The 15,649-nt window shown below is 40.7% G+C and overlaps 1 protein-coding gene across 14 annotated transcripts in view; it reads left to right on the top strand.

The window, feature by feature from the left end:
- ANKRD26 (ankyrin repeat domain containing 26) overlaps positions 1–15,649 on the top strand; it is a 61,481-nt gene that overhangs the window by 26,408 nt on the left and 19,424 nt on the right. For 11 of the 14 annotated variants that reach the window (XM_065048808.1, XM_065048806.1, XM_065048805.1 and 8 more), the window contains 10 exons: positions 1,584–1,645; positions 2,625–2,736; positions 4,385–4,413; positions 4,516–4,582; positions 8,072–8,157; positions 9,853–10,830; positions 11,671–11,909; positions 13,221–13,370; positions 14,349–14,382; positions 14,614–14,752. In XM_065048808.1, coding sequence (XP_064904880.1) covers positions 1,584–1,645; positions 2,625–2,736; positions 4,385–4,413; positions 4,516–4,582; positions 8,072–8,157; positions 9,853–10,830; positions 11,671–11,909; positions 13,221–13,370; positions 14,349–14,382; positions 14,614–14,752 — 1,896 coding nt within the window. The remainder of the gene's footprint in view (positions 1–1,583; positions 1,646–2,624; positions 2,737–4,384; positions 4,414–4,515; positions 4,583–8,071; positions 8,158–9,852; positions 10,831–11,670; positions 11,910–13,220; positions 13,371–14,348; positions 14,383–14,613; positions 14,753–15,649) is intronic. The other 3 variants (XM_065048817.1, XM_065048816.1, XM_065048814.1) reach the window with 1 other exon arrangement.

The following is a 15,649-nucleotide window of genomic DNA, read 5'->3' as shown; positions in this document are numbered from 1 at the left end:
TTGGCAATAATAGAGATTAAACTTCTCCCTAGGAAAAATCTCATTCTCTCCTCTTGCTCTTCCGGTCCTCCTCTCACTCTGCCTCTTCCTCTCGCTCTTCTCGTGTCTCGTGTCTTTGCAGTGGGTAAGCAAGAGCAGGTCCTCTTGTGCCCTTTAATTTGTGGTGATAGCGTTTTTGTAAAATGCATAGAGGTTTGTTAAAAGTTGTTCAAGCATGAGTTCTGGTTTTGTCTGTATTACACAATAATGTGAGATGTAGCCCTATAGCGGATCATTACGTTATATATACGTTTGTATAATATTACAAACACAGAACAACCACCTTTTCGTAGCTCGTTTCGTGTCAGCTGCTTTTCTGGTGTGTCTTTATTCATTTGTGCCATGTTAGTGTTTACCCATGTGTTACCGTGAAGATCAAGTGTTAAGAAGTAGATGTGACAATTTCTTTCCAACTTTTATGGTTGGCTTTTGGTTTAAGCAATTTAGATTGCTTCAGCAAAGCATCACAGTTCCTGCAGCACAAATCTGTGTGATTCTGAAAGGCCTGAATGCCATCCTTCGCAAGTTTATTTCATAAATCTGGAAAAAAGGTGCAGTATCTTGCACAACGGAGTGTTCAATGAGAGATTAGATTTCCAGATCTATTTATTTTGTGACTACTCATAAGAACTTATTGAAATATATTTTTGGGTCAATAGTGTAGGGTCAGTTTGGGTCTGTAGTGTTGTTCCTATGTCTTCTGTATAGAAGAGTAGCTGCTTTGCACTGTAATCTGCACAAAATGACTATGGAAGACAATTGATGAGGAGGGAAATCTCAGAGGAGAGAGGAGTGGTAAAAGCTAATTGGAGAGAGCACTAAAAGTCACATGAGTGAATCCTGAGTCACTTTTACTTAATGGAGTAGCTTAAAAGAGCTAAATGAAGATGGTCGCATCTGGCCAGGAACCCACTGAGACTGAACCTTTTGTTTGTCTGGTAGAGAAGAGATTTGGATGTTAATCCCCTAAGACAGAAACAACGTTTGCATGTTTGGGGTGTGTTGGAGCTGTGAGCCCATACTCTGTGTTTCAGTGGCAATGCTGAGGTGTTGAGCGTCTGGGAAGGTGCAGGGTAACACCCCTCTGTCCAGGAAGAGCTTTCATGGTGGCACTACAAAAGGAGCATTGTCGCTTCATGATTTTAGTGTGAGGATGTTACGGACACTGTTTCTACGTTACCTCCTGTGCAGCGGAAAGTAGTAGTAAGTGCCAAATTCTGGAGCTGTAGGCTGGAGAGCAAGTGACCTAAACTCTGTATCTCACCGGACTGCAGCATGCAGGAGTCTCTTCCTGAATTGGGCTGGGTGTTCCTTGTAGCTGTGACAGCTGTTGTTCATATCCATCTTCTGCTGGAAAGGAGACAAGAGGAGGTGGCAGTGAAAAGGAAATACCATGATGTGACCAGGCGTGAAGAAACACTCACTTCTTAGGTTGTCCTTAGCAAGAGAACCACTGCGCATCTTTTGGATGCAGGGCTTGACCGACGGGGAAAAGCAGAGTGAACTAAAACCACTCAGTGTCTCACTTGTTACCTCATTTATAGGTGCCCTGCCGGCCAAGGGAGCAGAAGGAGAGGAAGATAATGATTCTCCCTGGGATTCCGAGGTACTGTCTGTGGAAGACTCAGGGGTCCCCACCAGAAGGGGTGCATGGAGGGGAGGAGTAAGATCCAGAAGCCCTTGAGAGCTTGCTGTTGCCTTGAGCCCTAACGCTGATAAGGCTCATTTCTTCTACTGCTTCTACTCCATGTTTGTAACCAGGGCCTGTCAGGATTGTTGCTTTTTCACTATACAGCCCTATTCTGCTGACCTGGTCAGTGATTTCCCTTAGGGTCTATAACCTAGGCGGTTAGCTGCTTCTGATCTACCTTTTATAGGTGTACTCCGGCCCTTTTTGGAAGTCGGGTTAAACAGAGATACCGCACATCCTGGCTGTATGTGCCCTTTTTAGTTCTGTCTGTGGTAATAGGCGGGCTAGAAGGAAACAAGCAGGGTCTGTAGCTAACCCCCTCTGGCTTTGCTTGTGAGAAAAAAACAAACTCTCTCCTACCCCCTTCTTAAAATCACAGGACTAAGGACTAAATTATTTTTTTTCTTTTTTTTTTTTGGGGGGTAGCCTGAGTTTCTGTAAGCTCTGCCTTGCTAGTCTCCATTCAATCCAAATTGCCCTTGTGACTGGGAGTATGGATGTATTCTGTCGCCATGCAGGATACGTGCCTAAGAAACGTAAGCACAAACTTGAATGTCAGGTCCTAGTTCAGTACAGAAGTTGGATCACCACAGACCTGCAGCTATTGGTTCGCAACCCACATCTTCAGTTGCCATGTTAGTTTTCCTTTCTGGCTGTCCAGTTTCTCAGTGTGACAGAATAGTTTAGATGAGTTGTAAGGTTTTTGCCTAAGACCTGAAAACACACACAACTGTTGTGATTTTCCAGTATAGTCCATCTTGGTGGGTCCTTTCCTGGGGTCTTAGAAGAGGGTTTTGTACCTCTAATATACTTGATACCACGCTGTGCAAGTTGGCTTTTTGCGTAGAAATGAGTTGAAAATGCATTTGTACCAATTGTCATGCATATGTTTTAGGTTATAGAGTCGGATTGTGAAGGTATGAGGCAAGTATCGTCCGGTGTGTTTCTCCCAGCCGCAGACAGACAAGGAATATACTCCAAGATTCTCTCCGAGGAATGCAACAACGGTAACTTCCTGGGGGACTGGATGTTTGTCTGTAGGCATTTATCGACTCAAGTGAACTTTTATCAGTGTCTGTCTTAGCAATGCTGTTACGATGTGGGTGCATGCTATAGCAATGAAGTGCTTACCTTTTGAATTAACACCAGTAATCATAGCGCTTGCTGGCCACTTTGTTAAAAGGAAGTTGTCTTGTTTGCATTATGTGTGTTCTTTGGACGTGTTTGTATTTTTTGGATTCAGGTTCTTGTTGCATGATGATGAAAGTGTATGTGGTTTAGGACTGAGCTGTCTGAACACTTAAACGTTACTGAATGCTAACGCATCAGAAGAAAGCTGTGATCTGGCTAAACACTTTTACCCCCAGCTTAATTGGTGATAGCTTTCTGTTTCGCTTTGCCTAGGAGCTAAAATGGGACCGAAAGTTCAGGTTTTGTTGCTGAGGGTTTCTGCCTCTATTTTGTGATACGGTCTCCCTAGCATCTTGAGCATAGGATGGCAGGGAAGTGTTGCTCTTGGGGTAGAACTCTTTCCAGAAGAACTTCTCCTTTACCAAGTGGTTTGTCGATCCTGCTTCTAGTATAGGTACAATAGGACAACTGAAGAAGCTAGTCCAGTTTGAGTTTAGTAAGCTAGAAGCAAAACTTGACAAGCTCCTGGGAGATTGCAAATCTACTTGTTGAGTAGTTGTCATGGAAGTCTGCTTTGTGTGATTCCACTAAGGCAAGTGTAAAATCCCTGTGGAAAGGGGGTGAAAGATCATTATGGTAATCTTTCTAAGGTGTTTCCATAGTGCTAGACCACCAAGTGAAGTGAAATCAAATACTGTTTGCTTTTAATTTTTGTTTCTTGTTTTGATCCAAAAATTTTGCTGTGGAGCCGTTCTTAGTAACACTTCACGGGCTCATTTCAGGAGAGGACTCAAAGAATTAAGCAGAGGATTTGAGAAACATAGGTGGGCCAGTAGATTGTGTGGCTTTGGAAATGATTTAATGTTGGACAACATTTAAGGAAGTGAAGTATTTGGAACTATACTACAAGTGCAGATTACAACCAAACAACATTTGTTTGTTTCCTTGCAAGCTAAACCAGAACAATTTGATGAGAACTATCTCGATTTTCTTTTTTCTTTTTTTTTTCCTTTCGCTGAATGACACGTGTGAGGTTTCTGTGTCTGCACCCATGCTTTTTGTGTCCCATCAATGGAAAGGAAAATACTCCTTAACACAAACCACTTGCAGAATTGCAGTCGTAGCGCTGTTGGACTGTTTAGTGATCATTCGCCATAGCAGACCGGATTTGGCTTCTGAAATAATCCTTTTAGAAAAACAGGATTCAGCTCCTCCAAAGGACTAAGTGTTTTGATTTTGTTCGTTCAACAAGCCCGACCTTATTGCTTCACATGAATTGTCCTAGTTTTGTGATTATTGTTTTTTAAATCCAAGGTGCGTGATGGGAAGTGTGTGGTGTCCATTTCTGGTATAGTCATACAAATGCTATATGATGAGGCAAATTGAAGGTTAGGTATCATACTCTTGATGAAAGAATGCTTTCAACTAATACTTAGCTGTAAAACTGGTGATGTTGAATGGAGTAAAAGAGACCTTCAATTAAATAAAATAACATTTTTCAAAACTTTTTTTTTTAACCTCCAGGCTTTTCAGAGAAACCCAGCAATTCCCAGGTAAGTATTTGTTCATGTCAGATTGGCTACTTGTTGTCCTCATCAAATAGTATGTGGTTACTTTGAAATTGGCTTATTGTCATTGGATTGTGTCTTTTATAGCTGAAGACTCCAGAATCTGCTTTGGAAATGAAGGAAACCTCTCCTAAAAAAAGGCAGCAGGAATCAGGTAACGTTTACTTCATGTGGTTCTGGGTTTAGCTTCATAATCTTTCTGGAGAGGAGTATTTAATAAAGCATCTGATTTATTTGTTTTGCAGATCTGTTAGAGGAATTAGGGTTAGGAGATGCAGATGATGTTGGAGGTATTCATAGCAGTCTCTGTAGTGTTTTTCGGTTTTTTTTATGGCCAGACACATTGTACTGGCATGGTTTTTTTTTCCTAATATTAAATTAATGGTTCTAGCAAGGTGTTCTGGGAAAAGGTGGCCTACTGAAAAACACCTCTATGCACGTGTGTGCTCCTCCTCTGGTCTGCCATTCAACACTGCAAATACCCTTCCATGATGTGGGCTTCCTCCTCTACACCTGCTGTCATCTCCCCTTTTCAGGGGAGTCCTGAAGTTTGCTTTCCTTCCAGTTTCTCAAAAAAACCCTTCCTGATATTTGTGGTTCCCCGAGCATGTGCCGTAGCTGATTCCGGGCTAGGGATCTGCAATTTAAGCTGTCCAGGCGCTGCAGGTGAGGCAGAAAGGATCATTCTTGGGCTCATCCTGTCGCTGTCCGTAGCAGGAATGATTGCTTACCTGGCTTTTCTCTACCCGTCTGGCAGTTGCTTTGGAACGTGTAGCAAATACATTCCTTTGAGGCTGGAAACTGCCCAGCAGGTTCAGAGGCAAGGGAAGGAAGCGGGGAAGAGAGACAAGGTGGGAGGAAATGACAGTGTCAGCGTGTTGTCAGGAATTCTCTTTTTTTGGAAACAAGGATAAAAGTGACACAGCTAGTTGGTCCACTATAAATTGGAGGGAGGATACATGACTTGAGTGTTGGTTTAGTTTCCTTGTTTTAACATTTATTGATTTCCATATTTCCTATTGAGATGAGTTTTTAAGAGTTGCTACATTCAGCTATTGAAAATAGAAATGAGAGAGAGGTGAACAGATCTGTCAGCAAGTATGTGAACTTGTAACTTTGAAGTATAGAATACAAATGGTTCCAAGTACCTTGCCATCCTTGCTTCAGGGGAATAAAAAAAGTACCATATTTCTTTTGGCAATAATAGAGATTAAACTTCTCCCTAGGAAAAATCTCGTTCTCTCCTCTTGCTCTTCCGGTCCTCCTCTCACTCTGCCTCTTCCTCTCGCTCTTCTCGTCTCTCGTGTCTTTGCAGTGGGTAAGCAAGAGCAGGTCCTCTTGTGCCCTTTAATTTGTGGTGATAGCGTTTTTGTAAAATGCATAGAGGTTTGTTAAAAGTTGTTCAAGCATGAGTTCTGGTTTTGTCTGTATTACACAATAATGTGAGATGTAGCCCTATAGCGGATCATTACGTTATATATACGTTTGTATAATATTACAAACACAGAACAACCACCTTTTCGTAGCTCGTTTCGTGTCAGCTGCTTTTCTGGTGTGTCTTTATTCATTTGTGCCATGTTAGTGTTTACCCATGTGTTACCGTGAAGATCAAGTGTTAAGAAGTAGATGTGACAATTTCTTTCCAACTTTTATGGTTGGCTTTTGGTTTAAGCAATTTAGATTGCTTCAGCAAAGCATCACAGTTCCTGCAGCACAAATCTGTGTGATTCTGAAAGGCCTGAATGCCATCCTTCGCAAGTTTATTTCATAAATCTGGAAAAAAGGTGCAGTATCTTGCACAACGGAGTGTTCAATGAGAGATTAGATTTCCAGATTTCGTCCAGATTAGATTTCCTCCAGATTATAGAGGTTATTTATATAGAAGCTAAGTGTTTATTTATTCCAACTGTCCTGGTACTGATAATTTATAGAACGCCCTACAGTACCTATTTGCCATCTACAAATGGTCCTTGACTACCTGCACATTTGTCCTTTGTTGGTACTGCTGGTTGGAGCCTTCATCTGCACCAGCAAACAGCTTGGTACTGGGATATCTATAAACATCAGGAAAGGCTAAATCTACTCTGTAATCCTGAAAAACAAGAAGTCAAAAGTGTCTGTTTTCCTTATGGAATATTATCCTTAGGTAATCAAGTATCGTTGTTATTATCTTTAATACCTGACAGATTGTCTGAAATACATTATAGTCATCAATAGTTCATCAATAGATCATCATAACAACTCTGACATAAGTGCTATCAGCTCAGTAATGACTAATGTGTGTTGGGAAATGCCTTATGTTAAAATACCCAAAAAAGAAATTTACAAAAAATCCAGGAAATTGCACCCACCAGTGACTGAGGTGGGAGGAGAAGATTTTTATTTCACACTGTGTAACGTGAGGTTAGGATTGACCTCTGGAAACCTATATGACTGACTGAGGAGCTTAGGTTCCCAATTCAGACATACAAGTTGTGACTCTTAAGTCTCTATCTAATGTAATCCCTTTCAAGAAATGGAACTTGCAAAACGAGTCACTTAAAGCAGAAAATGCCAGAAGTGAGTTTGGCCCTGTGAGTTATTAATACTGGACCCTTTTGTATTCTTATGACAATACCTATTTTCTCCCTGTCTTGATCACTTTCACTGTAGGAAGAATACTGTGTACCTCTTTAGCAGTGAAGCTTTGTTTATAGAAAGGCTGTTGTATAGAACCCGTAGAATTGTGGAGCGGGAAAGGAGGTGCAGAGTGCTCAAGGTGAAAAGCCTCCATCTCTGTTTTTAGGTGCCGCACTAAAGCTGCTGGGACTTGTTTCTTTCTGAATACTTGAGACTTCAGAGTGTAGTGTGCCTTCCACAAAACCAATGGCAATGGGTTGCTGCTTCTAAATTGTATCTGGGTCTATTTGGAGTCCAATTCTCAGATGTAACAGAGATTCAAGGCAGACACCCCATAATGGGGAGCTCAGACTGAGTGACTCCTTCTGAGGTGTTTGTGACTTGTCCAATATTCCTTAGAGATTCTGGGAGAGGAAAGGTGAATGCAGTTTTCAACAGTACAAGCGAAATGTTTCTTGACATTTCACAGGCCTGTCTTTCACTGTGTCTCACTTGTTTCTTCTGCAAGAGATGAGGCAGCAGTTTGACTAGAATACTTGTTCCAGATCCATGTCTAGAGACAGATTTGTTTCATGCATGGAGAAAAGCTGGGGCCTTACTGATTTCAGGCTGTGATTTTGTTGTTTGTGATTTTCTGTGCACAACACACAGGGAAGTTACAATTGCTGGTGGAATGTAGCCAGTTGCTGCACAGCACACAGTGTGTCAGAGAGAAAGAGAGAGGGATATCACACACCTTTAAGAAACAGGAATTTTGTTATTTGTGACCATGTATATCTATTTCTTTGGCACATTTCCTTTATACATTAAAAACTAAAATGCCCTGGAAGAAAGGCATTCACACAGATGCATCTTGAATCTGTATGATGATAGTTTTATCTCTAGGAGGTCGCAGATTTGAGGGAATGTGTTATTTTGTGTTAATATTTTTCTCACAAATGTGGTGATTCAAGATGCACTCTTGGTGTAAATAACTAATCTTAACTCATGCTTGTTATAAAAGTGCTTCTGTTTTTCACTGTAGGTGAGCACTCGGGATCTACCTGTCGTATGTCATCAGCAGCTGAAAAAGAAGACATCAAGGATGCCTTGGAAAATGATGAGATGCCGGTATGTAAAACAAAATATTTTGAATTAGAGTCTGAACTGGTTGATTGTGTTACACACCAAGGTAAAAAAAAACCTTACCAGTCAGTAAATAATGCTGAAGAGAGATGCCTGTAGATGAAAGTTGTATTACAGTCTGAAGTAAATTTGGATACAGTCTTCTAAGGGTGGGGTAAAGCCTTTGTCATTATGTTGGATGCTTGCTGTTATACTGACTTGTTTCCAGCTGGTTTGCTTATATTTTGACCAGTATTCTTCCTTTTGTGCAGTGCTGACAAACAGTGCAGTCATGCATTTTTTCCCTATACAAAATGCACATTCAAGTGAAGATGGAGATTAGTCTATTATGTGCTTATCTGCTTGGTTAAACATGCCTGCTCTTCCTCTTTGTGAGAGAAAGATCAAGCAAAAGCACTTGAAATATGGTGACCTTTCTGATCCTTTCTCTGCCTCTGCAAAATACGTGCTTGTTTGACCATGGTAATAAGTGTTTGAAAAGGTTGTGGGTTTGTTTTTTTTCAGAGGACATTCTTGAATAAGGCAGGCATCCTGCTCGTGTTGGGCATACAGGACAGGGCTGGATAGAGAGGTCTGGAATCTTCTGTACCACCTCGAGGGACAGTGGAGCAAAAGATTTCCATCCCACACCCAGGCACCATGAAAGAGGGACATGCTTAAATTTAACAGGCAGAGCACAGAACTGAAGCCTACTGTAAGCTGGTAGTAGTTGGGCAATGAGCTTGGGAATGGAGAGGCTGAGACAAGTGGTGGCTGTTTGAGGTACTCCTGCCCTTTTCTGAAGGAGGAATTTGTATAGAGGGGGAAAAGGGCCTGGCTAATGAGAAGAGAGAGCAAGGAGTTGGATGGTCTTAGCCCATGGGGACCCCAAGGCTGCAGGCCCTGTTGCGAAGGCACCAGGAGCTAAGGAGACACATGGGGAGTAAGGATGTTGGGAGGAGGGTGACAGATGACTGGAGCAGTCGGAGCTATTGAGGAACAGAGCGTGGAGTCAGGGAGATGGGCTGGGGTGGACCTGCAACAGCATGGTACGGTTTCCATACAAGCTTGGGTTCCTGATTTTTTGGGGGATGAGGGAAGGAATGGACAGGTTTCCCTAATTAATGCTTCTCTTTGGAGCTTGGAATGGAATTTAATATTTCTGAATCCTGGGTGAAGATATAGTCCTAACTCTGCCAGTTCTCCATGTGCTGGACAGTGGAAAGCTTGTCGTGTTCATCCAGGCTGTATTAGCTTAGCTGGCAGGGGACTGTAAAATGTCAGACAGTGGAGAATGGTGGAGGAAAGAGGGTGAGAAAGTGTAGGCAGTTGTGATGAAAAATGGTAATAAAGCAATACAATGTGAAAAAATGAATAGCATTTTGATATCTGCTACCACATATGGAAAGCAGGCAGGATAAAAGGTAAAAGCAACCTTAATGTCTAAATGAATCTAATCCAAGATCTAAACATATCTAGTCCAAGAGAAACTAAAGTAGGTCCTTGCATTTTTAAGAAAATGATGATTCAGTGAACCTTTAATTTAGTGTCACTCAAATTTTTTTTTATTATAAAAATTGGTTTCAAACTTTCTTATTTCTATTATTTCTGTTGAATGCTGAGTTTGCAACAGAAATTACCTAGATTAACTGGAACTTCCTTTTCCTTGGTAATCTTTCTATCTGTACCTGTTTGCTTAAGGGTAAATATATTTTAGAAACTATCAACTTGACACAGAAAACAGCATGGGAAAATCAGACTGACAAAGCAGAAATTCCACCTCAGGAAGCCCTGGTGGCAAATGAGGAATTGCACAGTGCTGACAAGCAGTTAAGTCCAAAACCCTGGGAAGAAAGATACGAAAGAATGTGGGTTGAAAGTGAGAAAAGGGAATTGAAAACAAATTTTAAAAGTATTACAGCAGAGCTGAAGCAGCTGTTTGGTGAAATTAATGAAACTCGGAAAACTACTTCCCTTGCGGGAGAAATGTCAGAAGTGAAGAGTTCTTGTGTTGTTTCATCTCGTGCAACAGAATCGGATAAGAAGTTAGAAAATAAAGGTGAATTTGGAGATCTTAAGCTTATGCGAGGTGGAAAAGTACCCAAAATGGAAATTGTAATTCCAAGTCTTGGTGTCCTTCCTGATCAAAATAACTTAAATGCAAATCTGGAAGGTAGCTGGAGTACAGATGAAGACGACAGCACAAACCATACAGATAATATAAAGGTGCCTCTAGCCAAAGGAGAGGAAGAGAAAATGCCTGTGATGGAGATGGAGGAGAATGAAAATGGAAGTAGTAGGAATGTAATGGGAAGACCTGAATATTCCCCAAGACGTAACTTAAACACAAGTATTTTGGATGATGTTTCTACTATTCTTCCTAAAATACAATGTGTTTCTACAAGTGATGAAAATGCACTTTTTGTAAGAGAAAGGAAACTTGGAAAAGACTCTGGATTTAATGGTGATGTTCCCAGGGAGTGCCTTATCAACAGTAATAAAAGAGGAGAAACAGAAATTGAAAGTCTTCTTGCAAATGCTCAGCCGTTGTGTGGCACACTGAAAAAGAATCTTGATGAAGAACTAAAACAAGATATGGAAAGATTTAAGAGTAAGGTAGGAGTGCTGCAAATAGTATTCCTGGCTTTGGAGAAAGAGAAGGTACAGCTGCAAAAAGAGGTAGAAGTTCACCTGCTACTCCTTATTCTTTAGTCTTTCTCCATATCAATGGTCCTGTTCACTTCAGCTATTCATCATTAAGGGAAGATGCTTTGTGCAAACTGGGTTTTGTTTTAATGGAAATATATTAGTTATGAATAAAGAGAGAAGTGGAGAGTTGTCCTTTTTCCCCATTTTTGGAAAACAGTCTGTGTTACTGTTCCAGTTCAACAGTAGATGGCACTCAGTTCCAGTGCCAATAATTCTCACTTTTTTGCCAGAAAAAGAAATGCACACAGTGACATCAATTCTGATTCTGAATCAAAGAATGAAAATAGCTTCTGAACAGGGTCTTGAATGATCTGTTGATTTGCTGTGGTTTCTGCACGGTGTGTCTTCCTTGTCCTTCGCCAAAATCCCTGTTTGCTGTGAAACCATTTCTGCCTGTGCATTTGGGATCTTTTTTCTTTTTACCCTCATTAAGGAGACTGTAGCCCTGCACGCTTCCACGTGATTTTTGTTGTTGTGTTTTTACAGCTAACATTGTGCAGTCCTTTTAGCTCTTTGTCCATCAGTAATGCTTTCCCTTTTTGTTGTTCATGTTTTAAAAAACACTGTTGTTTTCTTTCTAAGTGCTATGTTTTTGTTATCTCTGTAATCATGAGTGAATTCAAAGTACTTTCAATGGCTTAACATACTTTGTAGTGTAATTTTGTGAAAATGCTTCTCCGTATGAATTTTATTATTTTTTTTTTTCTTTGTATGTGATTTTGGAGGTAAACACTGAATTATTCAGTCTTGAGTATGGTGTTTCTTCTAGAAATACTGAGAAATACATGCAGTTTAACTTTCTTTTTGTAGGTTGAGAAGGAAAAAAGCAAACTAAGATGTTTCAAAACTGAGGTGATGGCAAAACAGGAAGATCTTGATAAATTAAATCCACCACCAGGCAACATTACTGATCAGCCAATGAAACAAAAGGTTACTCTAAGGAAGAAGGACTCTTCGAAAATTGAGACTGGAAACACTGCAGAAGTCAAAGACGAAAAGAATTTTTCATCTGAGGAGGGGTCGAGATGCATCAAGATGCCAATGAAAGGGTAAACTAAGGAAATAATGTCTAATTTTTATTTGTAGTACTACTCTAAGTATCTTTTAGGTTTTCGAATATTGTAGTAGTTGAAGTCGTTTCCTCAATGCAGAAAGCCATGCCGAGTAGTCCACTGCTTCTCAAAAATTTAAGAAAAAACAAAAGAAAATTTAAAAAAACACCTAAGCTCATAATGGAGGTTCAAATGTATTGATTTATTGCATGCTCAAAAAAAAAAAAAAAAAAAAAAAAAAAAAACAACAAACAAATTCCTGCAGATTTCCTTGTCAATACTGAGGCAAAATGCATCTTCAAAACCAGAGCTGAAGACTGAAAAACTCCCTATTTATTTTTGTAGGAAATGGCCAACCAGGAAATAGGAACTTAGAGTTTACTTCGCGTTCTCCCTTTTCTAGATTATTTTGAGTGATCTTCATGCAGTTCGTGTTTTCATAAAGTCCAGATGCTCTTTGTCAGGAAAAGGGAAAAGATATTACCAAACCAAGCTCAAAAGTTTGACAAAGGCAAGGATATTTTTACGCAACACTAAGCAGGAGATTTTTTCCTGTCTGTTCTTCAAAGGCATCTCTGCTCTAGGTACTTCCTCTGATGGGGATATGAAATATGTTTCAGCTTAGCTGAACCTAGCTCAGATTCCACATTTCTTGCTCATTCCTAGGGGAAGGTTATTAAAATACTTGAGTGTCTTCTAGGGTCTTTGGAGTCAACTCTGTATTTTGTCATAGGTATTCTTCATCTCAGTTGATTCTGGGCAGCATCTTAAGTACATCTGTTACACAGGGCTTTTTTCTGTAAAGCTGATGATCTCTGTCTCCTTCCGTCTGTCTGTCTCCTTCCGTCTGTCTGTCTCCTTCCGTCTGTCTGTCTCCTTCCGTCTGTCTGTCTCCTTCCGTCTGTCTGTCTCCTTCCGTCTGTCTGTCTCCTTCCGTCTGTCTGTCTCCTTCCGTCTGTCTGTCTCCTTCCGTCTGTCTGTCTCCTTCCGTCTGTCTGTCTCCTTCCGTCTGTCTGTCTCCTTCCGTCTGTCTGTCTCCTTCCGTCTGTCTGTCTCCTTCCGTCTGTCTGTCTCCTTCCGTCTGTCTGTCTCCTTCCGTCTGTCTGTCTCCTTCCGTCTGTCTGTCTCCTTCCGTCTGTCTGTCTCCTTCCGTCTGTCTGTCTCCTTCCGTCTGTCTGTCTCCTTCCGTCTGTCTGTCTCCTTCCGTCTGTCTGTCTCCTTCCGTCTGTCTGTCTCCTTCCGTCTGTCTGTCTCCTTCCGTCTGTCTGTCTCCTTCCGTCTGTCTGTCTCCTTTTTTCTTTTTTGTAGTAAACTTTCCCCGAATGCCAAAGCTTCGAAGAAAAATAAAAGACAGGCTTCAAAGAAGAAGGCTGATCAGCAGATGAGCTCTTCTACTGGGAATCATTTTCAAGTACTGGATGACAGCACTTTCAGTGAAACATCTCAAGATGAAAGAAGGTACTGAATATAAAGAATATTGTAAATAAAACTTTTCATGATAAAGGTTGACCTAAAAGCTAACGGGAAGTTTTGTAAACCTGAGTGCACAATTATTCTTATTCTTTCATATGACAATACTACCTGATGCCCTTTGTATTCAAAACCACTTGTTTTTAGCTTAGAGTGCTTTGAGCATACCAGCCAAGTTAATGATAAGGTCAGATGTGCACAAATTCTGAATAATTACCTGAGTGTGAGTGTGTGTGTGTGCATAAATATATATATTTTATCTTTTCCAAAAGAGAGAGGAGAGACCTATAAAAGAACAAAATTACTCTTCCACTGCAGGCATCTTAGTTCTTTCTGCCTTTTGAATTATTTTTTTTCCAGCTCTATCCCCTTCCGACTTCTTGCTCGCCCCAAAGTTACTGTTGCGGGAGGCGAAGTGAGAAACAGTAGGTGCTGACGCTGTCCAAGCACTGTCCAGCAACAGCTCAAGCATTGGTGTGTTATCAACACTACCCTGGTCAGAAATTTAACACGCAGCAATGTGCGAGCTGCTATGAAGAAAATTAACTCCATCCCAGCCAGACCCAGTACACCAGAGAATCCAAAATTAGGCTGCTTTGACCTGTAAGAGAAGGATTCTCAATACTGAAAAGAGCTGAACCTCTAGATTTAAATAGCAAATGCACATAACTCTGTATCTGCATATCTCTCTCTATATACCTGTAGCTGTAAGATTCCTGTCACCTTGGGTGAAGTGCAGAGAATAGTAATTTCAGCTATTTGCTTAATATCTCATGGCAAAAAGAGCCTTCCAATAGACATAATACTACACAAATTTTTTTCAGTCTTCAACTCCATCTAACAAAATTCTTACAATAATTTTTAGTTTAATTCACTACTGACGTTAAGTTTCAGAGCAACCTTAGATATTGTTTATAATCCAATATAAATATTCCAGTACTGAATACTTATGTTTCTGTTTTCCAGACCTGCAGCAAAACTAGGGAGTGAAAAGAACAAGGTAATGTAAGATTAATGTCTTGATAAACAGCTTGTGTCAGTTTTCAATCACTTATATGGGAACAGTGTTTATGTAGTGATCAACCAGATGCACAAATTACTGCTAGTATGCAGCTTTGTAATATTTGAGCCAAATCTATGGACTGTGAATGAGGGAAATGCATCATTCATGCATTTGTAATGATGCGTAATAGTATATAGTTGTATACAGAAAGTATTTTGTTCTTTGTAGGTCAGCACACAAATGGATGTAACTGCTGACCCTGATTTAGCTCGCTCATCTGACACAACTTCAGCGGATGCTGAGTTACCCACTTCAACCTACAAAGAGGCGACGCTGCTGTTAGAACAGCTTCATGTGGATCATATGGGTATGTTTTCAAGTCACTTTGTCTTCAGCTGTTACAAGTTCCTCTTTTCAAACACGATTGCTTTGTATGCTATTTTAGTTTTATATTTTGATCTAACAGTTCTTTATGATTAGAGATCACTCTCAAAAGATGTGAAATTATCTTGCCTAAGGTTAGAAGTCTGCCTGTCTTTTCAGCAAACATGCCTTTATCATTGGTACTCTGTCTGATCAGAGCCGGATAAGCAGGTTCTTCAAAAGTACTGTTCAGCTACTCCTAATGCAGTCATCAATAGTTACCAAGATCCTCTTTATATCCCCTCAATAGCTGATTACAAATAGTGCAGGAAAATAATGGCTTTGCTTAAATACTTGTATATAGGTGTATATATATAAAATCAACTGTCATAAGATGCTTGCATATATGCACACAACGTTATATAAGAATAGGCATCACTATGTCTGTTAAACTATGCTAAAATTTTTTTAGGCAAGGGTTAGCCTTGGCTAACGGCCAGACTCCCACCCAGCTACTCTCTCACTGCCCCTCCTCAACAGGACAAAATAGGATGAAAAATCTTGAGGATCAATACAAAGGCAGCGCTCTCGCTTACCAGTTACTGTCACAGGCAAAACAGACTCTACTTTGGGAAACTTAATTTTTTACCAATTAAAATAAATGTGGATAGTGAGAAACAAAGACAAAATATTAAAAGAACACTTGCCCATCACCCCCTTCTCAAGTTCAGCTTCAGTCCTTCACCCTCGACCCCCGTACCCCTCCCCGGCCAGCGCAGGGAGGCTGGGCTCTGCAGTCAGGACACAGCAGCTGCCCTCTGCCACTTCTTCTTCCTCGCGCTTTTCCCCTGCTCCAGTGTGAGCCCTTCCATGGGCTGCAGGCCTTTAGGGAAAAATCTGC

The sequence above is a fragment of the Columba livia genome, chromosome 1 (assembly GCF_036013475.1).
Source record: "Columba livia isolate bColLiv1 breed racing homer chromosome 1, bColLiv1.pat.W.v2, whole genome shotgun sequence".
Lineage (NCBI taxonomy): Eukaryota > Metazoa > Chordata > Aves > Columbiformes > Columbidae > Columba > Columba livia.
The sequence above is the reverse complement of the archived record's forward strand: the minus strand, read 5'-3'. Positions and strand labels throughout refer to the sequence as shown.